At 42.4% G+C, this 24,296-nt stretch overlaps 1 protein-coding gene across 5 annotated transcripts in view; it reads left to right on the top strand.

The window, feature by feature from the left end:
* Positions 1–21,282, top strand: part of TTC1 (tetratricopeptide repeat domain 1) — a 33,311-nt gene extending 12,029 nt beyond the window's left edge. For 4 of the 5 annotated variants that reach the window (XM_014582784.2, XM_006165065.3, XM_006165066.3 and 1 more), the window contains exons 3-8: positions 3,505–3,565; positions 5,679–5,791; positions 9,082–9,118; positions 14,037–14,185; positions 15,095–15,149; positions 21,121–21,254. In XM_014582784.2, coding sequence (XP_014438270.1) covers positions 3,505–3,565; positions 5,679–5,791; positions 9,082–9,118; positions 14,037–14,185; positions 15,095–15,149; positions 21,121–21,254 — 549 coding nt within the window. Of the gene's footprint in view, positions 1–3,504; positions 3,566–5,678; positions 5,792–9,081; positions 9,119–14,036; positions 14,186–15,094; positions 15,150–21,120 lie in introns of all 5 variants that reach the window. The other variant, XM_027766948.1, reaches the window with a different exon arrangement.
* Positions 21,283–24,296: the final 3,014 nt, after the last annotated feature.

Raw genomic sequence — 24,296 nt, 5'->3', positions numbered from 1 at the left:
AAGAGTGTATTTAGGCAGTGGGATAAACTCAAGTCTTCGTACTGAGATCAAGTCAGTCTCTTGGTGCAGCTGGGAGATAGTTCAACTCCAGGTGCTATTTTTAGCTGTTTCCAAGGAGATATTCAGCATGATACTGATAATTGCACTAATCTTCAATTTGTGCAATCCGTAGAGAGAGAAGCAGCAGCTCTTTTCCAGTATTTACTGCCTAATTGGTCACCTGGTTATGATTTATCAGCCAAAATAATAAAATGCCTTTCTTGGAATAATTGGCCTCAGAATTATGTTTTGGATCCCTTCTCTTTACTAGTCTAACTTTTAGTTTTTTGGTTATAAAGACATTGTGAGCTTTTCTCATGCTGGCTCTCATTAGTAATTCCTTCCTGGGTGTGCCTTGGGTCTAGGCTTTGCCCATTGGGAACTTAATGTTATAAATTTACCAAGAAATGATTGGTCTCTTAAAGCACAGCCAACCCTATAGCACAGTGGTTAAGAACTGCACAGAGGAAGTGGGATCCCACATGGCTGAGCAGGTTCAAGTCTCAGCCCCAGCAACTCAAAAAACATGCTGGGTGTGTGTATATATGCATGCCCAGGATCCTGAAAGGATTGAGAATTGAAGAATAAAAGGATTGTAGTATTGTGTGACAAGGCCCCATTACAGAGTTTTCTCTCTCTCTCTCTCTCTCTCTCTCTCTCTCGCCCTTGGGCACACACACACACACACACACACACACACACACACACATACAATTTTAAAAAGCTTGATCTGACCATCTGAGTAATTCATCTGTTTTTTGTTCATAGAACATTTCTGATGAATTGGCTCTGAAGAACAGAATACAGATCAAAAAATTTAAGATTAGTATTAAAGCAGAGGAAATTCAAAAATTGAAAGTTTCTTTCTTAAGTTTTTTCTCTCTTCCATGCGTGAGTGCACATGTTAGATAAAATCAGCATCCCCAACACAGTGGTGACACTGAGATCCACTCCCTGCTAGCCCTAGATCATGGACACTTCCACACCCGGTACACTCAGGGAGGTCTCCAGACATGAACTGGGAACCTTCTTCCCATGTGGTATTGCCTCAGAACATTGTATTCTACTCCTGCACTGTCGTCTGGCCCATGAATGTTGAACATTATAGGAAGTTTCAGTAACTTGATGAATTACCCTTCTTGAAGGAATTTCTTTTTCTTAAATAACTGTTAGTGGGGTTTTTTACAGAGTCTTCTTGGCTCTCCAGCATGCAACTCCTACTTCCTATTTGGAGGATTTCTCTTGTGTTGTAGTAGTTTTGCTAAGTGGTGGTTCCCAATGACTTTTGGTCCATTCTCTGATAACCAAAGCATATGAGCTATGCTTGATTTATTAGATGTTTCTGACCAAGACCTTGAATTTAGATTAAGTGATGCTAAACAAAGGGACTGGCTAGGATTCGTTTTCTGGCATTGCAGCCCTGCCCTGACCAGACTCTTTCACTAACAGTCAGGCTTTCTGCTTCTTGACTTAACAGCTGCCTGAGTGCTACCTGATTACTAAGCCTATTCTTTAGGACTTTCATTGATTCTGTGAGCTCCCCAATATCTTTCCAATATGTCTGCCCCCTAAAAAATTTCTTGCTCAATATAGTCTTTTGCTTGGATCTAAAAAACGTAGTTAATACGATAGAGAACATTACCATCCAAGCACTTCTCTTATGCTAAAACTAGGTAAACACAGCCGTATTCTTAAATTTTGATGCCCGCCACCACAATTTTTTTTTTTGTATTTCCCCTTAGAATCGACATTCTTCACATATGTAATATTTTTAAATGAATTATTGTGTCTGGTATAGATACCATAAAAATTAGATTCAGTTTATACCTCCTTTTTAGTTATCTTTTTCCTTCTCGTTTTTATTGCCAGAGACTGTGTACATTCATCAGAGAGGGTGAGAGAAAGCACCCGCCAATGGGTGCTTGGTCGTGCTGCAGTCCTTTCTCTTCCATTTCTCCATCCTGTTGGAATCTGGGGCTTGCATACACGTGTTTTACAAGCCACTGGGGCCAGGATTTGAACTGCAGTCAGCCAAGTGGGATCTGACTCCCCTTACCACTAGGCCATGGGGCTTGGTCCTCTTAATTTCTTTATTGAGATTTGTCAGATGCCCTATTTCATAATTCTTCAGAAAAATAATATTTTCACTTTGGTTCCCAGGCTTAAGAGTACCAGTTGTTAAGGCCACAGGCTTCTCCTGTGTATGAAATACCTGGCTAAGTACATTTCCTCTCTTTGAAGCTTTCTTTATATTCAGAAGCTTTAAGAATGAAAGAAGAGATTTTGGGAGATTCTCTGGTTAAGAAAAAAACATTGTCAAAAGGTGGCAGGCGGACATACGTGCTGCCAGTTGAGCTTGTGCCAGCCATATTGTTAAAGCACTCCGGGAAGAAAGCACGCACAGATTCAGCTCACGTCGTCTTTGCAGGATACTTGTCCTGCCTTTGTGTTGGATGGGTGTTTGGCCATCTGTGTGAATTTCTGAGTTAGAAAAGCGAAGAAAAGAGGTGCTTTACTTAGGTTTCTTCAACTTTCCCTGCCCGGGTCCTGCAGACATGACTTGTGCCACAATGCTCTCTTCCAGCATCCCTGTGTCCCCATGCCACAAGCCACATTGTAGCTAAATGAGTGATAAGTTATTTCTTTTACAGAAAAGAATAGCTTGTATTTATCCAGTCCTTCCTTGCCAGTCACTGTGTTAGAAGCTTCACACACACTGTTACTTTAACTCATTAAACATTCATTCATAGAACTATGAAAGTTTCTTTTTTTGGATGAGAAACTAAGGCACAGTAGATTCTGAAACTTGTCCAACATCATACAACTAATAAATAATAGTCAGAATTTGAATTTACACTGGTATGCAAACCAGGAGGTATGTTGTTTAGTTTTATATATGAGTGAGCAGAAATTTAGTGACATCTAAATTACTGTTCCATGCAAAAGACAGAAACATAGGAGGGGCATGTCAATAAAACCTAGGTTTTAGGGAACCAGCAGTTAGCGTAATGGCTATGTCGCTGGACTCCCACGTTGTCGACCGCGGTTCACATCCCAAACCCGGTGGCTTAAAACTCACGCCAGGCACGCGTGCATGCATGCCCAAGATCCCGAGAGGAGAATGGAGAAGAGATTGCGGCATGGCCATCCCCCCTGAGGGGTGATTTCTCACTTTCTCTCTGTCTCTCTCTGTCTATCTGGCGAGTGCACACACCCTATAGCGAAAACCTCCCAAAAAAAAAAAAAAAAAAAAAAACTAGGTTTTGTTTTAAACATAAAAAATGCAGTCGATGGTTAGCCAGTGGTCATGTGTTTTTCTTTATCACTGACATTAGGTAAAGCTGATCTGGTTCTGAAAAGTCAAGTTGAAGCATATTAAACATACCTTTGTGAACAAAAAGCTGACCTTTTTGTTCATTTAAAATCATATTGGGAGAAGTCATGTAATCCTCTGATCTCTTTCAGAAAAGAAGAGAAGAAAGTGCTAGGCTAAAGGAGGAGGGAAACGAGCAATTTAAGAAAGGAGGTAAGATAACGTTTAGAGCTGATGTCTGGTCGTCTTGACTCCTCATCCTGCTGGAGAGCCTGTGAAGGAACAGGCCATTTGGAAGCCACTGGCAGACCTAAGCTGCCCGCAGTACAGTGTTGTTTCGAATTCGGTTTTTTACCAGGCCGTTCTCAGCTCATGGTGACCAGTTACCATGTGCCTTATGGCACAAACATGGTTTTTCTTTTCTGTAGTCCTCTCTCTATCTGTTGATCCAGATACCAGGGGTAAAGCTCCTCAGTGGTAGCTTTGGGAAACACTAACCTTTAACGTGAAGACTGCTTGTCGCACTGATGGAAAAGCAGTTCCTTACTGGCTGCAGTCTGTACTGTGGTTGCCCTTTCACGTGCCTTGTCCTTCAGATGCCTTACGTAGAGCAGTGTTCTTCGTGTCCTGCATTTCCTACATTTGCTTAGGGATTACGTTTGCTTAGGCATTACAGGGTTCATTTTGACACTGTGTGGCAAAGGCTTGATCTTATAACAGCTTTTTGTCACATCTCAAAGTTTATATACTTCAGAAGTCTAGGGATAATAATATTTTTTCTGGTTATTTTTTAACTTTTTTCTTATATCCTGGTTTAGCAATCATTACTTTTTTTTTTTTTTAATTATTTTTAAAGGACGTGTGCACTCACCAGAGACAGAGAAGCAGAGGGAGAGGGAGAAATCACCGCCAGCAAGGAACCAGCACACTGTAATCCCTGCTCCGTTTCGCCACGCTTTCAGGATTTGGGGGCATGCACACACACACATCCAGTGTTTTCCAAATCCCAGGGCTGGATTTTGAACTGTGCTGTCGGCCATGCGGGATCCAGCTTCCTTAACCAACAGACCACAGGATTGCCCCATTCCTTCTTTTTTTCCTAATGGAAATAATGGTTTTAATTTTGAAAGCATATCTCTGGTATGTTAGTGTTAAATATTTCAGACCTGGGACCAGCAGGTGGCATAGCAGTTACATTACCCACATTGTCAACTACAGTTCAAGTCCCAGACCTGGTGGCTTGAAAATCACACTGGGAACATGTGCATACGTGCCCAAAATCCCAGGAGGAGAATGGAGAAGGGATTGCAGCCTTACAATCCCTTCTAGGGGTGATTTCTCACTTTCCCTCTCACTCTGTCTTTCTCTCTAGTGAGTGCACATGCCCTAAGGCAAAAACCTCTTTAAAAAAATTTTTTTTTCAAACCTAAGGAAGGAGTAAATAGACAATTTTCATTTTGATTTAGTATCCTGACCATAGTTCTGCATATAACAATGAGTATATAAATGTATCATCATTTAGTTAAATATTGATTTTTACATTGTTGCTTTTAGTCCCATAAAGTGTCTCCCCAAACATTTCATGGGTACAGTTTTTGCCAGGTTGGCTACATGAGAGCACAGTAGCTTTAATAAAATATATATGTAGAATTTTTTCATCATCCAGGCCACAGATCACTGACTTTATTCTCTTGGATCTCTTGGTACCCTAATCCCCTTTAGAAACTACTTTGAAAAATATTAAGCCACATGAAAGCTGAACACGTGGGACACGCCAGGACTCCGGAGCATGGAGGGCTCTTCGCGGACAGCAGGCCACATGCTCAGCTGTCCGTTCACCAGGCACAGCTCCTGAGACTGACACAAGCAGCACTGTTTCTTTAAAGGGAGGAGAAGAGGCGGGGGGGGGGGGGGCCAGGAGCTATGTCTCTGGAGTCCCATGTAGTCGACCGCAGTTCGCGTCCCGGACCCGGTGGCTTAGAACTCACGCTGGGCGCGTGTGCGTGCATGCCCAAGATCCCGAGAGGAGAATGGAGGAGAAGGGATTGCGGTGTGACCATCCCCCCTGGGGGGTGATTTCTCGCTTTCTATCTCTATGTCTCTCTCTGTCTGTCTGGCGAGCACACACGCCCTATAGCAAAAACCTCTCCCCCCCAAAAAAAAGGAAGGAGAAGAGGGAAATTATTTTTACTACCCACCACTTAATAGACTGTTAACTCATTTGAAATTTTCGTCCTTTGAGCAGAAAGCTATGCATTCTGAGATCTGTGAAATACACGATCATCAAAGTGTAATGACTGCTTATTCTTTACCTTGTCATCCTCAGAGTATGTAGAGGCTGAAAGTTCTTATAGTCAAGCCCTTCAGATGTGCCCATCTTGCTTCCAGAAAGATAGATCCATTCTTTTTTCCAATAGAGCTGCTGCAAGGATGAAACAGGTATGAATCTCACCTTTTCATTTTAAAGAACATACTACGTTTTGCACTATTTTTGTTGGGTAATTTCTTTCAAAAAACTAGCTTAGGGGCTTAAAGTAGCTGTCTCCCTTTTTCTGCCCATGTATTTCCCTAAGGGAAAGGGTTCAGGGAGGCTAGAAAAGTAGTTTGAGAAACTTGAGTCAGATCACTGTTATTCCCCATAAAAGAGCCGAGTGAATACTTTCATGGCAGGATGCTGGCAAAGTTTCCACAAAACTAGGGCAGGTTAATGAAGCAAGGAGCCAAGTAGTGCATGTCCTAGAATAGCTGTAGCAGCTTATTTTAGGCCTCTGGAATTCTAGATAAAGATTCAAAAGCATAGGAGACACTGATTAAAATTCTGAACTTAAAAGTGCTGTTTCTAAGATTCTGATTTTTCTGTTGGAAGTATGGCTACTGGGAGAAATGTCCAAGAACTGGAATGAAATGTGCCCCTAAATGTGAAGGTAGGTGACAGGGAAAGTTCAGAACCATTTTGTATTTCCAAAGGATCAAGAACCAGATAGAGCTGGGCGAGGATAGAACAGGTGAGAGTGTAGATATATTTGTTCTATATACCATGTTGGTATTAAAAGTTATATTTGTTCCTGATTTGTCTGATTTCCCTATTTAATCAAAATAGTAAGTCTTTCTAAATTGAAATGAGTTTTTTTTTTAAGTACCACTTGTTTAACGGTGGTTACTTATGTCCAAAGAGCAAAGAGTAAGTTAGTTAACAAACCATTAAGCAACCTTGAAGCTGACAGGGTTGGGTGAAGTGGTGAGTTGCTTAGATCAGGTGTCTAAGTAACTTTCTGATTGAGATTGCCTAATTCTTTAATGCTTCTACCAATGTCACTTGAAGTGACCAGGTTTTTAAAGACCCTAAAAGGTGTTGGAGAGATGGGGTATAATGTGTACTTGAATACTTGGATACACAGAGAGGTGTTTTCCTGGCACATGTGTTTAACTAGAATTTGTGTGTTTTGTTATCAATTTCATTCCCTAAGGTGAAATTTGTAGTGTTTCATGTGACTTGGGGGAAGAAATTATTTTACGGAGTATACAAATCAACACTTCATATTAAGGAAAATAAAACAATTGCTTTAAATATATTTATTTATTCATTTTTGGAGAGGTTTTTGCTATGGGGCGCATGCACTCGCCAGAAGATAAATAGAGACAGATAGAAAGCAAGAAATCACCCCCGGAGGAGATGGCCATGCCACAGTCCCTTCTCCTCCATTCTGCTCTTGGGATCTTGGGCACGCACGCACAAGCTTCCAGCATGAATTTAAGCCACAAGGTCCAGGACTCGAGCCACAGTCGACTACATGGGAGTCCAGCTACATAGCCATTTCACCAACTGCTGGTCCCAAAATTTATTTAAAACAATATTAATTAAAGTGTTTTGCCAGTGATCAGGATTCTTATCTAGCAGCTTTTCCACTTACCTGGAAAGTTCTGATCTTTTGTGTTTGCTTCTTCATCTTGCCACATTCTTATACTGGGTATCGTCATTGTGAAATGGATCAAGGTTCTTCGGTGTCAGAGAGAGTGCCTCCTACCCATTTTGCTCCTGGGATTTAGACTCTTTGTTTTCACAATTGACTGAGTTACTAATAAGTTTGGGCTAGCATAAAAAACTAGTTTTTTGTTTTTTGTTTTTTTTTTTTAGGTTTTTGCCATAGGGCATGTGTGCTTTCCAGAGAGAGAGAGACAGTAAGTGAAAAAAGAAATCACCCCCAAGGGTAGATGGCAGTTCTGCGATCCCTTCTCCTCTATTCTCCTCCTGGGACTTTGGGTACACATGCACATGCGCTGGCATGGTTTATAAACTTGCGGGTCGGGGACTCAAACTGCACTTAGCCATGTGGGAGTCCAGCACTTGAACGACTATGCCACCTGCTGGTCCCAATAAACTAGTTCTTGAATTAGGATACTATGTGGTCTTGTCAGTCTTCTCTCTGCCATATCTGAGAACGCAGAAGAGCATTACCCTATAACTGTTTCCTGTACAAAGAACAGGTTTATTAGTGGAGTTTTGTGGGCTTGTTTTTTTTTGTTTTTTTGTTTTTTGTTTGAGTCTTGGTTTTTTCTTTTTTTTTCTTAGAGAGTGTATCTACTTGTCAGAGAGAGGGAGGAAATAAAAGCAACTCTATGGGGCATGAACACACCACAATTCCATCTTCATTTCTCCCACCTTTTGTGATATGGGGCACATATGCACAAGGACCTGGAATGTTTCTTAAGTCTCCAGGACTTGAACAATGTGATTGATCATATGTGCTCCCACTGTCTTAACCACTAGGCCATGGAGCAGCCTTGTTCTGTTTTTAAGTTGAGCTCTTACTAGTTTAAGAGGGGGACCACAGGTAGCATGGAAGCTGAGGCACTCTCACATGGCCAGCCTCAGTTTGAGTCCCAGACCTGGAGGCTTGCTCGCTTGCACTCTCTCTTTCTCTTTCTCTGATGAGTGCATATGCCCTGCAGCAAATTTTAAAAAGAATAAGAATGATGATAAATAAATAAATCATTTTTTTTATAAAGGAGATGCTAAAATTAGAGATTTCAAAGCGTCTAGAATTATTCTTCTGATATAATTTAAGTTGCATAATCTGAGTTTTTCAAGGAAGTGATGGGTTAAATGCTTTAGGAGGGTAAGAAGAATTTCTGAAAGGCCAGAAGTTACATTCTCACCTGAGAGAGACTAAGAGACCGGGGGTGGGGGAGCACCCCCCACCCTGATGAGGCGTGATCATGCCACAGCTCCTTTTCCTTTTCTCCATTTTATTGGGATTTTGGGTGCGCACGCATGCACACAGACACATACATGCCAGTGCGTTTGTCAAGCCGTTGGGCCCAGGGTCAAACAGTAGTCAGCCATCTGGGATTCACTCAGCCAGGAGGGATCTGGCCCCCCTGATCCCTGCCCTATTTATTGATCACAAAGTTTTATCAACATCAGCATTCTAATGTTAATGTAAAATGTTCTGCAAATGCAGTAGGTTAATTAGAACAATCTTTAAAGACACTTTAGAAAAGATGCTACCTGAATAACTTGTTACAAGGAGACTTTCAGGTCAGAGTTATCCCCAAGTTAATTCTGAATTTTATCTTAGAAGTAACAAAGATATTATCATGTGATTTCTTTGAAAAGCATTCTGTATCTTCGTAACAGTTATTAATGATCCGATTGTTCCATCGAGCCTTTGTGCCGTAAAGATGAAACTGTTGTCTTTATAAGACATTAACATTGTACTTCCTTTTAGGACAAGAAAGAGACGGCCATCAGTGACTGCAGCAAAGGTACAGTTCTGTCTATTGTGTGTTAACATACGAGAGCCTCACCTCAGCTAGACAGACTCATGGGCTTTGGGTTAGGTATGTGCTGTCCATGTGTGTCCTTCCTCTGGGGCTTTCTAGAAAAAGTTTTAGGGACGAGGTGATAGCACAGCAGTAACACAGTGCTCTGCAAGACTGACCTACATGGGAAGGTTCCAGATTCGAGTCCAGAAGGCCTCCTGGAACACTGGGCATGTGTGTGCCCTTGATCAGGGCAGGACAAAAGTGGGAGGAGGTCACTGCATGAAGACTGTCTTGAGAGTGCTTTCTCTCTGTCTGCCTTGCTCATGAAAGAAAGGGAAAGGAAAGGAAAGGAAGAGGGAGGGGAGGAGGGAAGGGAAGGGAAAGGAAGAAAGAATAAAAGCAAGTAGTTTGACGTTTTCAGAAATATTTCGTCATGGTCATCTTAGAGTAATAAGCATGCTCTTAAATGAATTTTCACTCAGTTTCTTCTCCTCTGTTAGTAAATATGTAAGGAAAAATCCAAAGTTGTCCTGGCATGGAACAAAATTTACTTCCTGTAGTCTCTGAATTACCTTCCTTTGAGATTGTAATTGCAGATCTTAGCAACTATTAGGGCATTTGGATCTGTGTGTTTGAGGGGGTGGTTAGACATCTGTGGTGAGGGACACTTTCTGTTGGTGAATTGGTAGTGTCTTCAGATATAATAATTCTTCCACACCTACTTCCCAGTATTTTATTGCCCTTCACAGGTTTACACAGTCATGTCTTCTGTACAGTATGAGTTCCACTAGGATCTTTTCATCAACTAGCTGTAACAGAAACTTTCAAATATAAGATTGCTTTTGTTTTTGTTATTGTTTTTGTTTTTCAAAAATTTCCTGATGGGCAAGGACCTGCAGTTAGTGTAATAGCTATGTCACTGAACTCCCATGGAGTTGACCACGGTTTGAGTCCCGGACCCGGTGGCTTAAACTCACGCCGGGCGTGTGTGCATGTGTGAATGTGTACCCAAGATCCCTAGAGGAGAATGGAGGAGAAGGGATTGAGGCATGGCCATCCCCCCAGGGGGGTGATTTCTCACTTTCTCTCTGTCTTTCTGGCGAACACATGCGCCCTATAGCAAAAACCTCTCAAAAAAAAATTTTTTTTTTTCCTGATAGGCTAGACAGTTTCTTGTCTTTCTTTTTCTTTTTCTTTTTTTTTTTTAAGAATTATTTATTTTTTTATTTTTTTTTTTTGTTATTTTATTTTGACCAGAGAGAGAGAGAGAATGGGAAAGCAGGAAAGCAAGCTGCCAGATCCAGGACTCAAACCATGGTTGGCCACGTGGGAATCCAGCGTCTCTAACCACCATGCTACCTGCCAGCGCCAGACAGTTTCTTGTCTTACTAATCAACTTGATGTGGAGAATGTACATGACCACTCTTGCTTCCATCTTATTAATTAATCTCATGAGTTTTTATAGCTAATTGCTCTTTTTGTATTTTATATTTTTTCATTTTCACTCTTTGTGTAGTATTTTCTGAGAGAATCATAAGGCAGAAACCTTATAGGTTATCTAGTTCCCCTCCAGCACTATGCAGAATTTGCTCTAGTAATTTTTTTATTTACATAAATTAAACTTGGCACCCTTTCCACTGGCTTTCTTTATGTTTGCTATTTCTTTTTTTTTTTTATTTAAATTTATTTATTTACATTCATTCACTGTACATCATTACGACATGCAAAATGAGATTTTCCATCCAGATTACACTGTATATTGGTTCAATCAAGCACATCAGCATACATGTTATCATCAACAAATAATTTTCCATTTCTTATTTCCTAATGTTTTTCTTTTTTTTTTTTTCCCTCATCCTTGATTCCCTATCTCTTACCCTCTGCCATCTCCCACTCTCCTCCCACATTGTCTCTGGTATCTATGCTTGCTTTCTTTTTTTTTTTTTTAATTTATTTATTTATTAATTCACTTTACACCATCACAACACACAAGTGAATTTTCCATCCAAAATACACTGTGCATTGGCTCAATCAAGTACATCCACATATATGTTCTCAGCAAATAATTTTCCAATTCTTACGTCCTGCATACCTTGCCCTTTGTCTTGCCATCCCTGATTCCCCATCCTCCACCCTCTGCTATGTCCCTCCTTCCCCCCCCCTTTTTCCCTGGCATCCATGGTTGTCCTCCATACCTTCCTCCCCCCCCCCTTCAATTGTTCTGCTAATGAACTTAATTAGTCTAAATAAATCCATTAGCTAGCACAGCTGACACAAACCTACACATGTATCCTAGTCTGACCCTAGGCATAAACCCCGGTGAGTAGAATGAACATTATGTTTGCTATTTCTTTATGGTATCTGAAGGAAACTGTTACTACACTAAAATCTGGCACACTGAGCCAGCCAGTGTCTTGGGGATTAAGGCAGCTGATACCACGTGGCTGATGGTGCAGCCGATGGTGCGGTTCAAGTCCTGTACCTGGCAGCTTGCAAACACACCAGGCATGTGTGAGCATGCCCAAAATCTTGAGAGAATGGAGAAGATGGGATTACAGTGGCCATCCCCCAGGGGGAGGTGCTTTCTCCCTTTTCTTCTGTCTCTCTCTGGCAAACACATACGCCTTACAGCAAATTTAAAAATAAATCAATCAAACAGACTACATCTAGGCTATTACCATCTTGGTCTGGAATTAATTCTTAATGTGCCATTTTGTTTGGAAGAAGTTACTTTACCTGCCAGAGAAAGATGGGGGGCTGGGCAAAAGCATCCCACAGTGGGGCTTGGTCATACTGCAATCTCCTTTCTAACATTTCTCTATCCTGGGGACCAGCAGTTAGCATAATGGCTATGTCGCTGAACTTCCATGTAGCCGACCACGGTTCGAGTCCTGGACCTGGTGGCTTAAACTCACACTGGGCGCATGTGCGTGTGTACTCAGGATCCTGAGAGGAGAATGGAGGAGAAGGGATTGAGGCGTGGCCATCCCCTCCTCGGGGGTGATTTCTCGCTTTCTATCTCTCTGTCTCTCTCTGTCTTTCTGGCGAGCACATGCGCCCTATAGCAAAAACCCTCTCCAGTTCTAAAGCTTTAACTACTAGATATAAATTAGCACAATGTAGCCATTCCACCTTATTTCAAAATATTGTTATATATGATAAAAATATGCAGTTTTTATTTGCCAGTTTAAAAAAAGTTTAGATTATTGGACCAGCAAATAGCGTAATGGCTATGTCACTGCACTCCCATCTAGTCAATCACGGTTCAAGTCCTGGACCCAGTGACTTAAACTCAATGGAGGAGAAGGGATTGTGGCATGGCCATCCCGCCAGGGGGTGATTTGTTGTTTTTTGTTTCTCTCTCTCTGTCTTTCTGGTGAGTGCACGAACCCTATAGCAAAAACCTCTCCCCCCCCAAGAAAATTAAATTTAAAAATATACAAATAAACATATTAATTATTCATGTCAAGAAATTAGAACAACAGAAGCTAAATGGTGGCAAGAAATGCTATTCTTGTTTTAGAGCCTTTACTTTTGTTAGTTTCTCTTTCTGGTACACTCCCTAGCCTCTCAAATGGTGGGCCTCCCTAAAATATTCCCTCTTTATATACTTTACCTTGTTTTATTTTTCAATATAACACTCTAACTTTCTGAAATTACTATATGCTGTCTGCTCTTGCCATTTAAATAGCGTAAAGCTTCATGAAAACAAAGACCTTGCCTGTCTTGTTTACTACTCTAGTCCAGAGATTCATGATGTAAGATATATATATATTAGGCCTAAGTAAATGTTTACTGAAAGCGTAAATGAATACTGTATAAAAAAGAAAAATGTTCTAGACCCAGGACATTACTTCCTTTTTCTTCTCCCTCCCCCCCCCACTTATTCTTCCATGAATGAGGGAGAGACAGAGAGAAAGTACCTCAGCAGGTCTTGACATTGCAGCCTGCCCTCAAACTCCACCAGCCCTGGATGTCCTCGGGGAGGTCTTCAGATGCAAACCCAGAACCTTCCCATGTAGGTCAACCTCACGGTGTGGAGTTTTACCACTATGCCACCATTTGGCCCCCAGGATGTTGCTTTCTGATAGAAAAAGGAACAACTCAGAGAGAAGAGGAGAAATGTGGTGTACTTGAACCAAAACATGGCAGAGGATGGTTAGAAAGGCAGTTGTGGCAGGACAAAGGACAGGATATTTCTCACCAGTGTCCTAAGGGGCCTGGGGAAGTAGTTTGAAGAAACAGTACGAGTTTGGCCAGGAATGTAACCTAGTAGCCGAGGCCTAGAGAAAAAGAGAGGATGATAGAGTCTGCCCCCAGATTGTTTTCCCTCAACTAATTTATACTTTCAAATTCTCTGTCACTCTTGTACCGTGTACTTGTACTCTGTGTTCTGGCATATTCTGGGATGGGTGGTGGACAGTTAGGCAAAATCCAGGTCTTGATATGTAAAGACCAGGGTTTGACAGACTATAGCAGCAAGCCAAATCCAGCCCACCACCTGTTCTTGTACATCCCACAAGCTCAGAATGATTTACACATTTTTAAATATTTGGAATTCAAATCAAAAGAAAAAAGTATTTCCAGATAGGTGAAAATTATGTGAAACTCAAATCTTAGTATCTATAAAAAATATTTTCTTGGAACACATTCAGCCTTATTTACTTACATGTTGTCTATTCTCATTTTCATGCTACAGTAGCATATTCAGTGTTTACGACAAAGTTGATCTATCTAGCCCAAGAAGCCTGAATCTTCACTATCTTGTCCTGTACAGAAAAAATTTGCTGACTCCATTTATAGACTCTGACAAATGACTTCCTTTTATACCCTCACAGGATGGTTGCTGAAGAAATTTGACATATCTGAAAATACAGAACCTGTTTCTTTGTGGTAACAATTTCTTCTCTTTTTACAGCAATTCAATTAAACCCCAGTTATATCAGGGCAATATTGAGGCGAGCAGAGTTGTACGAGAAAACAGATAAGCTAGATGAAGCCTTGGAAGACTACAAATCTATATTAGAAAAAGATCCATCAATACATCAAGCCAGAGAAGCTTGTATGGTAATGTATAAATTGTTCTACTTTTTTTTTCTTCTACTCTCTGTGTTCCTACTCAGTGAGTCTTAAACAATCCATTGGGACACAAATCCCATTTCTATGCTTTTGAGGAGCTTATCAAGACATATGGAAGCTATATCTTTCAAGTGGCCACAAACCCACTGTAACTAAGTACCATTTAATCACTGTTCTAAAAAAGGAAAATGTAAACCTTTGATCTCTAGGGTTAACAAGAACTGCATTTTCATGTCAGTCCCATCCACTGTAGTTGTACAGTTCAGCTCAGTGTAATTTTTAGCATTATAGGGGATAAACTTCTGGTTTTCTGTCCATCCTTTTCCTTCCTTATCCATCACCAAGTTTCTATCCCGTGGCCATATGCCCAACACATTTCTAATTGCATATATCTTGCACTAAACCTTCTTAGATTTATTTATTTATTTATTTGCTTGCTTGCAATAGGGTGTGTACACTTGGAGGAGAGAGAGAGAGTAAGAAAGCACCCCCAGGGGGGATGACCAAGCCACAGTCCCTCCTCCTTCATTCTCCTCTTAGGATTTTGGGAACGCAAGCCAATATGCCTCGTGTGTTTTTTAAGCTGCTGGGTCAGGATTCAAACCATACAGTCAGCCATTTGGGATCCAGCCACCTTAACCACCATGCCACCTGATTAGCTTATTAACTTTCTTAAAATTACTGTTATTCTAGGGCCAGCAGTTGGCATAATGGCTATGTCGCTGAACTCCCATGTAGTCGACCGTGGTTCCAGTCCTAGACCACTGGACTTAAACTACATCAACTGCATGGGAGTCCAGCGACATAGCCATTATGCCATCTGCTGGTCCCCACATGAGGTTTTTAATCAAATTCAAAGACTTTTCACCAACCTCGTTTTTCTTCTTTTCCCCTCAGAGATTACCTAAGCAAATTGAAGAACGTAATGAAAGACTAAAAGAAGAGATGTTAGGTAAGTTTGCTTCCCGTATATTCTCTTGCCCAGAAGCCCCTAAGAAGCGTTAGGAAGCTTGATGTTGTTACATATCAATAGCTTGAGTGGCTAGACTCCTTTATTTCTTACTGACTAAATCTAAGGATCCTCAATAAAATAGTGCTTTCACCATAATGGCCCTATCATTAGAAGGGAGCGGTAGCTCTTCCTGGCATTTCATCCCCTCAGGAGCTTTCTGGAGTTCCTCCCCAGCCTTGTTATAGAGGAGGTGACTGTGGTTCATGTGCGAGAGCCCTGGAGCTTGTGCTGAACTCAACTGATATCACTTCCTCAGGAGTTCTGAGCAAGCTTTTTGTGGTGGACTGTGTGACTTTTATTACTAGTTCTTGTGAAAGTGATGGCTTCTACCAGAGAATTAGCAGTTAAAGTTTTGTTTTTTGTTGTTTTTTGGGGGGGAGGGGGAGAGGTTTTTGCCATAGGGCGCATGCACTCACCAGAAAGAGAGAGACAGAGAGATAGAAAGTGAGAAATCACCCCCCAGGGGGGATGCCCACGCCACAATCCCTTCTCCGCCATTCTCCTCTCAGGATCTTGAGCATGCATGCATAAGTGCCCACCATAGTTTTAAGCCACCGGGTCCGGGATGCAAAACCACAGTCGACTACATGGGAGTCCAGCAACATAGCCATTACACTTAACTGCTGGTCCCGAGTTAAAGAATTTTTTAAAAAGCACCTCAACACCATTTATCATTGGCATTTTCAATGGAGAAACATCCTAATCAGAATTGTTAATGAGTAGAACAGCGTTGGCTCTTCCCTTCCTAGCTTGTTATTTGTAACTATCACCTTTAGAACAGGAGACTCGGTGGTGATTTGGGCTGTGCAGTCCATGCTAAGCAGGAAAGGCAGTCGTGATAGTTTCAGGACGATCATTTGAGAGAAAGACTCAGCAGCCGGAGTGTTTCCTTTTGTCGTCTTGTCTGGAACAGTGAGCACTGCAGCAGTCATAATCAGGAATAGAGGTTTGAGGTTTGGACGGACTTTGGAGATACTGGAAGCTGTGATGAGATGGAAACAGATGCCCTGGACATAGCAGTGTAGGAGGCCCAGAGCTTTTTTGGACCATTGGTGATCAGTGCCCTTTTATTTGCTTTTGTTTTTAAAAAGTCTTACATGAAAACATGATACAGTAAAAAATAAGAAATGACGTTGTATAAATTCAGATGCTTGGCTATATTTAGAAAAATCAGGTGGGTTTGAGGAACATAAAAGTGAGTAGCTATCTAGATAGGTAAATAGTAAAAACACAATTTTTTAAGATTTTTTTGCTGTAAGGTACAGGTACTCACCAGAGAGACAGACAGTGAGAAATCACCCCCAGGCAGGATGGGTATACTGCAATCCCTTCTCCTCCATTCTCCTCTTGTGATCTTGGGCACATGTGCATACACACCCCCTGTTGAGTTTTAAGCCGACGGGTCCAGGACTTGAACCGTGGTCAACTATATGGAAGCCACTGAGGGCCTTGTTCCTAATCCAGCCCAGGTTTTCCTTGCCTCATCACCTCTTACTTCCTGAAACATACCCTGCATTTCTAACTCCTTAAGGTCCTCAGTTGTTCACTTCTGGACACAAGTAACCTGACGAGCCCACGTTCACCAACTAAATTAAGAATACCATCTTGTGGGAGTCCCACGTTCAGGAGCTACGGACAGAGACAGAAGTCACTTGTTCCCTCTCACTGCAAGGCTGGCACACGTTCTCCTGGCTATACCTGTGCATTACAGGCTCCTATGCTCTGCAAGGGAGGCCTAGAATTAGCTCCCTCGTGAGGATCACAAGAAAGATCGAGTCGTTATTGTCCCTCTTAAAACAGTTGAAGCCACACACATGGGTATGGAAATTCAAAGCTGTTTTTTCTGTTTCTCGTCATGCCATCTTAATACCGATCTTTACAGACTGTACACTCGCAGTATTTTGCACCCTGAGCACCTCTCTGAACCAGCTCCTGTCGCTGCTGCTCCCTCAGTGAGGAATGACAGTGGGTTTTCAGTGCCCTGCTCTTTTCCTCACTTCCCACTTGCTCTCCTCAGGCCTTTCTCCTCAAGAGAATAGTTCTTGCTTCTTGACCATTCTTGGAAAGGCTCATTCCACCTTCTTTTACCCAAGAGCTGACATGATAGAATTTGAATGCAGTGTAAATTTATCTTCTTTCTCTGGTGCTAGCTCTTGATTTGCCTTCCGCTCAGAGGAAAGCAAGGGTTAGCCCCATGGCTTGGTTTCCCACATCCTAGGAAAAAATGCAGCATTAGGATTTAATTGTATGCAATTTGGTTCTTCTAAATAGAGGAGAAAATCCCAAAGGAGATATTGCACTATACCCAAGCCCAGTGATCTTAAGATGAAAGCCAGTGGTCTTCCTGGTTATCCTTGGGGTAAATTGCCTAGTTAATGGTCAGTATCTCCAAAGAGAAATTACACATAATGCATCAGTTGGGTTACAGGGATACACTGTTACTTGGGGGTAGAGAAATTAATGTTTATCAGAACTGGTTGCAGGATTGATAATCTAGTTCTGAACGTTCTTGTCTGAGCACAAGCAGTTTCTCTTTGCCATCTGATCTAGTCTAATAGATGAGAACCTGATAGTTAGGGACATGTTGACATGTTCAGGCTGAGTAAAGATGCCAGACGTGCTACGAATCAGAACCTAGTTGATTACTTCCCCGTGGGGAGAGGCGGGCGTGGGTTTGGCAGCCAGTGGAAAGTGTGGCGGATGGGCTGGCTTGGCAGATTATCCCTCTTTGAATACAAGGAAGCAGTTTAAGAGTCAGAGCACCCAGCCTGACTCTTAAACAGCAGGGAGGTAATTCAAGGGTGTGTGATTGTGAATATATCTAGAAGCTCGATTACCACTAAAACCTGCAACTCCTGCTGTCATCACAAATAGCAGAAGGGGAATTTTTCAGACACCAAAAATGTGTTGAGGGACCAGCAGGTGGCGAAGTAGTTGAGGTAGTTAAGACCCCCACATGACTGACTGATTCCAGTCCTGGACCTGGGGGCTTGCTTTCTTACTTTCCCTTTCTCTCTGTCTCTCTTTGGTGAGCACACATGCCCTATAGTAAATTAAGTAATAATATTAAATAATTGTTTATTAAAACAAAGAGTGTGTTGATTCTACATACCATTTTGATGTATTCCTTTATATTCCCATTGGGCCCACTCTGGTTTCAGAGACTATTTGCCAGCATCAGAAACGTCAGGATGAATGTTTGGTGAATCAGCGGTCTCTCTCCCATCATGCTACAATAACTTTTGTCACCATCAGAACCACCCCCAGACTCTCCCCTTCTGGTTCATTTTTCACTTTGCCACAGGATTATTAATAATTCCAAAAGCTCAGTTCTTAAGTCCTCAGTCTCCTCCTGTGGCACAAGAACCATAGATCACTGGGCCTGGCCAGGTGAGCCTGGCAGGAGGCTTATGTATCACCCAGTGGACACAGAGCTCACCCTGTCCTAATGAGACTAAGAGTTCTCACCATGAGTTACTAGGAAGGGCTTCTGAATTTAAGGACCATGAATCTTTAAGTTCTTTACTTGAATTTTACTCTACAGAAGGCCTCAGAACAGCACAAATTGCTAAGTGGTAAAGTGGGAAGGAGCTTGTACCTCTGGTGAATAGGGGTTTCTTGTCCTGTCTCCCCCCGTCTTATCTCCATTGGAAGCAGATCTGCAAGGAAAATTAAACAGTTTAGAAAGGGTTGAATTTGTTTATTCTTTTTCTCAGCCAAGAATTTCCATAACACTCCTAATTTCAAATATTCTATTCCATAGCCTCATAAATCCCTCTAAATCTCTGAAATGTTCTGGAATTTCCAACTCTTTACATTTTTTTTTTTTTTCAAATTTACCAAAGAGTGCATTTCCTCGCAAGAGAGACAAACGGAGGGAAAATAGTTAAGTACCCTTCCTGGGGCCAGCAGGTGGTATGATAGCTAAGGACTAGACTCCCATATGGCTGACCAGTTTGAGTCCCGGACCTGGCGGCTTTCCCTTTCTCACGTTCCCTCTTTCTTTCTCTCTTTGTCTTTCTAGTCAAATTAAAAAATAATGATAATAGATCAAATTAAATAAATATTTTTTGGGGGGGGAGAGATTTTCGCTATAGGGCGCATGCGCTCACCAGACAGACAGAGAGACATAGAGACAGAAAGCGAGAAATCACCCCCCAGGGGGGATGGTCACGCCGCATTCCCCTCTCCTCCATTCTCTCGGGATCTTGGGCACGCACGCACACACGCCTGGCATGAGTTTTAAGCCACCGGGTCCGGGACGCAAACCATGGTTGACTACGTGGGAGTCCAGTGACATAGCCATTACGCTAACTGCTGGTTCCCAGTAAATAATTATTTTTTAAAAAGAAAGAAAGAAAGTAAAAGCACCTCTCATGGGAGTTGGTCACGCCACAGTCTCTTCTCCAGCTCTTCCTCCTTTCAGGACTTGTGACACATAGGCACAGGTGTCTTGTGTGTTTTTCAAGCTGCCGGGTCCAGGATTCAGACCTAAGGGTTGGCCATTTGCAATCCAGTTGCCTAATCACAAGGCCATGGCTGGCCCAGAAATTTCAGCTTTTGACACCCACACTTCATAGCCCTCTTTTATCTAGAAACAGCATAGGTAGGACTCCTTGTATACAAACATGTGTCTTCATTTTGACTTCAGGACACGAGATCACCCAATATTAATAGGGAAGAGAAGACTGGACTCTTAGATTAGCCAAGTGCTATGGTGGGTAAGGTGGCTGGATCCCATATGGTTGACTACACAGTTCAAGGCCTGGACCCAGTGGCTTGAAAAACACTGAGTGCATCTACTTGCACACCCAACATCCAAAGAGAATAGAGAAGGGATTGTAGCGTAGCCATCCCCCCTGGAAGTTGCTTTCTTACTTTCCCACTCTCTCTGGCAAGCATAAAGCAAATTTAAAAAGAAAAAAAAAAGTTTGGGCTATCAAAGTTTATGGCACTACACATATGATAAGATCTCACTCTCCGATAAATGATGAGATAAAGATTTACTTAGAAAAGTAGGAAGCTCTTGAATTTGAATCCAGGCTCAGTAGAAGATTGCTGAGTTGAATGAGATTTAACAGGTGGCTGCTACTGGTTGGTAGACAGCAGATTGTGGGAGGCACCTTCGCCTCACCAGCAGGCTTGGAGAGCTACCTTCAGCCCCACCAGGAAGCAGAAGCTGTCGGTTTATACAGCAGCCAGCCCAGCAGCCTGTGTCCTTTGACAGCTCTGGCCAATTTGGACAGGAGAGTTTGAACTCGCAGAGAGAGCCGACAGGACCCCCTCACATCTAAGCCAGCACAGGCTCGGGGGTAGATGGCATTGAAGTGACAGCACCGCTGAGTGAGAACTAGAGACCAGGAACACTCCTGGAAGATTTCGTGTTATTAGAAAGCAGGCATTTCTTTGACTGCAGAGAGCTCTTTTTCAAATGTACATGTAATCATCGTGCGTCTTTATAGCATACAGTATGGCTTGTCAAAGCATGCATGCGTGTGTGTTAAGCAAGTCTAAGATATTACCACACATATCCTCCTCCACAGATAAATTTCCATTTTGAGTTTGTTAAATTGGTTTTTTTGTTGTTGTTTTTCCTTTTTTTAAGAATTATTTTTTATTTATTCATCCTTTTTTTTTTTTTTTTTTAATTTGACCAGAGAGACAGAGAGATTAAGAGAGAGAGACAGAGAGAGGGAAAGTGAGAAAGCAAGCCGCCAGCTTTGGGACTCAAACCGTGATCAGCCATGTGGGGAGTGTCCAGCGCCTTAGCCCCATGCCGCCTGCTGGTCCCCAAATTGATTTTTTTTTTAACGAATTTTTATATTTTGTAATCAGACAGGCAGGATCAGGTGATGTCTTCCTGCTTCTGGTCATTCCTGTATTCATTTGAGCTTTTCCTTTTCCATCGCAGGTAAACTGAAAGATCTTGGGAACTTGGTTCTCCGACCTTTTGGGCTCTCCACAGAAAATTTCCAGATCAAGCAGGATTCCTCTACTGGTTCCTACTCCATCAATTTTGTGCAAAATCCAAATAATAATAGATAACAAAGATAACAGTAGCTTTAAGAGCTGACTTGGAAATCGTGTGCTGCTTGCTATTCGCAAGGGGAAAGGCCCCGCCAGTGTTTCACTTTCAAAGCATTTTACCTGAAAGAAAGGCTACCCAGTAGAGCCTCATGCTCCCACTTCCCTCCTGTTTTATGATCCGGGTGAAATGTACTTCCTGATGCAACGAGCCTAATGAGGTTTCCATTTCAAGGCGATGTCTGTGCAGCTGTTGTCCCCTGTTCTGGCTGTCCTTTGTCCAGGAAGAAGCCTGCTTTTCAAGGCTGACCTCCCTGAGCCGCGCACACACACACACCCAGCGAAGCCTCTCCCGAACTGAGCAAGCCTATTGGTGGGGAGACAGCCCAGACACGGTTGATGAGTTCATTGGGGGGGAGCCAGCCCAGACACGGTTGATGAGTTCCCACCTACCAGCCCCTTTCCCAGATCACACTCTCATGGCTGCCGCGCGTGGTCTCCGGCATTCCCGGTTTCCTCTGTGGTAATAAAAGCTTTCTGTGACCGCCTGGGGTGGGTTGTGAATTTGTCCCTGTAACAACAGCTAAAGCAGGTTTCTGGCTTTGAGAGCAGCATTTCAGGCAGCTACTGATTCCGATTTCCACAGATCTACCCAAGTTTCAGATGCCACCTTGAAGATCTATCCTGAAAAGTTGGGATTCCGCCATGTAGAATTGAGAAACTCCACCTCATGAACTGTCACGGGCTCTGGCAGTGTTTTGTAGATGATTATAAACTCTGTTTTTGATCAAGCATTAATCTTAATTTCAACTTAAAACAGCTTTATTCAAGAAGAGAAGTAGATGAATCCTAAATCAAAACCATTTCAAAGATGGATATTTTTTTCCTAGTCATTGGATGCTGCTAGTGAAAAACTTTCATTCTGGTTTGGATGTCAGAGGCAGTGATGTGTGAGTTTCATCTTGGGAATGCACTGCACACACATTCTGTAGATGTCTTGCAGTAATCGCACCTCCAGGTTGAAGACTGTGCTCCTGTTTTCTGTCCCTAAATAGGCCCCTATAATGGGAGCCTATGCGGAATGGTGAGTCATCGCGGACGTTTAGGGAGTACTGACCATGTGCTAGGTGCACTCCTAGACTGTACATGTGTTAAGTTGATTCAGTGCTCACAATGGCCCTTTGTAGTAGGTCCCCCATATTGCAGATTAGGAAACTGATGTTAACAGCATGCACAAGGACACATGGCTCGTGGTAGAACCTGCGTTTGAGCACAGAGCTGCTTCTCCATGCTGCTTTGCAGAGGCAGCATTTGGATTGGCCTTTGAAAGACAGAAGGCTGGGGTTGATGGTTGTAGCCAGGAGAGGTGCCCGATAAGGGGGTGCCCTGCATATCATCACCCACTCTGACTAAACTCATGGGGTACCCCAGGATCTAAGCCTGAGGTCATCTGTGGGAGTGGGCCTGGCGCACTCATGAGAAACAGAACAAGAAAGCTGAGTGATGCAGCCTCATCTCTTAGAAAATTCTAGAAAGGCAGTTTCTAGGAGTTTGCAGAGGCAGAGCCAAAGGTCTGGGAGTTCCTTTGATTTTCTCACTTTCTTCTGACTCCACCTCCTGTTTCTCTGCTCTGCGCTTCTGTTGTTGCCTAGACCTGTAAAATGTACCCCCTCCTACCCCTTGGATCTCTGTCTGCCTGATAAGTTCCATCATTGACAGTCCTGCTCCCTCTCCCCAGGACAGAGCCAGCTGGCTGTGTGCATGGTGCGCTCTAGCCAAAAAATAAAAAAAAAGGAAAGAAAAAGAAAACAATTCCTGAAAAAAAGAAAAAGAAAGAAAATATCTTGTCTATTCTGCACAGATATCACTATCTCCCTTTTTCTTTTTGTGTGTGTTCACCAGAGAGAGCATCATTGTCCAAGGGCCCCAGAGCCTGGGCGATGTCTGTGCTTTGGGGTAGACCAACCTGGGTTGAAGCTGGTAGAATAATGAAGACAGTGACCTAGTTAGCCACAACTTTACCGGGACTGAAGGCTCAGAGAGGTAAAGCAAATCTCCCAAGCCACACAGAGGAGTATTATTGGACCATTCTTGTCTTGGTTCTGCTTAACAAATCTAGACCTTTAAAAGGAAGATAGTAGGGCCTGGCAGAGGCATAGCGATTGTGTCGTTGTACTCTCACATTGCCGACCATGGTTTGAGTCTCAGACCCGGTGACTTTAAAATTACACCAGGCACATATGCATGAGTGCCCAAGACCCCAGGAGGAGACTAGACAAGAAGGGTTTGCAGCATGCTGTCCCTCCTGGGGGGTCATTTCTCACTTTTCCTCTTGCTGTCTCTGTTTCTCTCTCTCTCTTCAGGGAGTGCATGTGCCCTAAGGCAAAAACCTCTTTAAAAAAAAAAAGGAAAGGAGAGAGAGTAATATCTGTGCAGACTAGACAAGATATTTTCTTTCTCTTTTTTTTTTTTTTCAGAATTTTTTTTTTTTTTTTTCTTTTTTTAAAAATTTTTTTTTTTTTTTTCATCCTTTTTTTTTTTTTTTTTTTAATTTGACCAGAGAGACAGAGAGATTAAGAGAGAGAGACAGAGAGAGGGAAAGTGAGAAAGCAAGCCGCCAGCTTTGGGACTCAAACCGTGATCAGCCATGTGGGGAGTGTCCAGCGCCTTAGCCCCATGCCGCCTGCTGGTCCCCAAATTGATTTTTTTTTTAACGAATTTTTATATTTTGTAATCAGACAGGCAGGATCAGGTGATGTCTTCCTGCTTCTGGTCATTCCTGTATTCATTTGAGCTTTTCCTTTTCCATCGCAGGTAAACTGAAAGATCTTGGGAACTTGGTTCTCCGACCTTTTGGGCTCTCCACAGAAAATTTCCAGATCAAGCAGGATTCCTCTACTGGTTCCTACTCCATCAATTTTGTGCAAAATCCAAATAATAATAGATAACAAAGATAACAGTAGCTTTAAGAGCTGACTTGGAAATCGTGTGCTGCTTGCTATTCGCAAGGGGAAAGGCCCCACCAGTGTTTCACTTTCAAAGCATTTTACCTGAAAGAAAGGC

This window comes from Tupaia chinensis, unplaced genomic scaffold, assembly GCF_000334495.1.
Source record: "Tupaia chinensis unplaced genomic scaffold, TupChi_1.0 Scaffold143796_1, whole genome shotgun sequence".
Lineage (NCBI taxonomy): Eukaryota > Metazoa > Chordata > Mammalia > Scandentia > Tupaiidae > Tupaia > Tupaia belangeri.
Note: the sequence above shows the minus strand (reverse complement) of the source record. Positions and strands in the feature narration are given on the sequence as shown.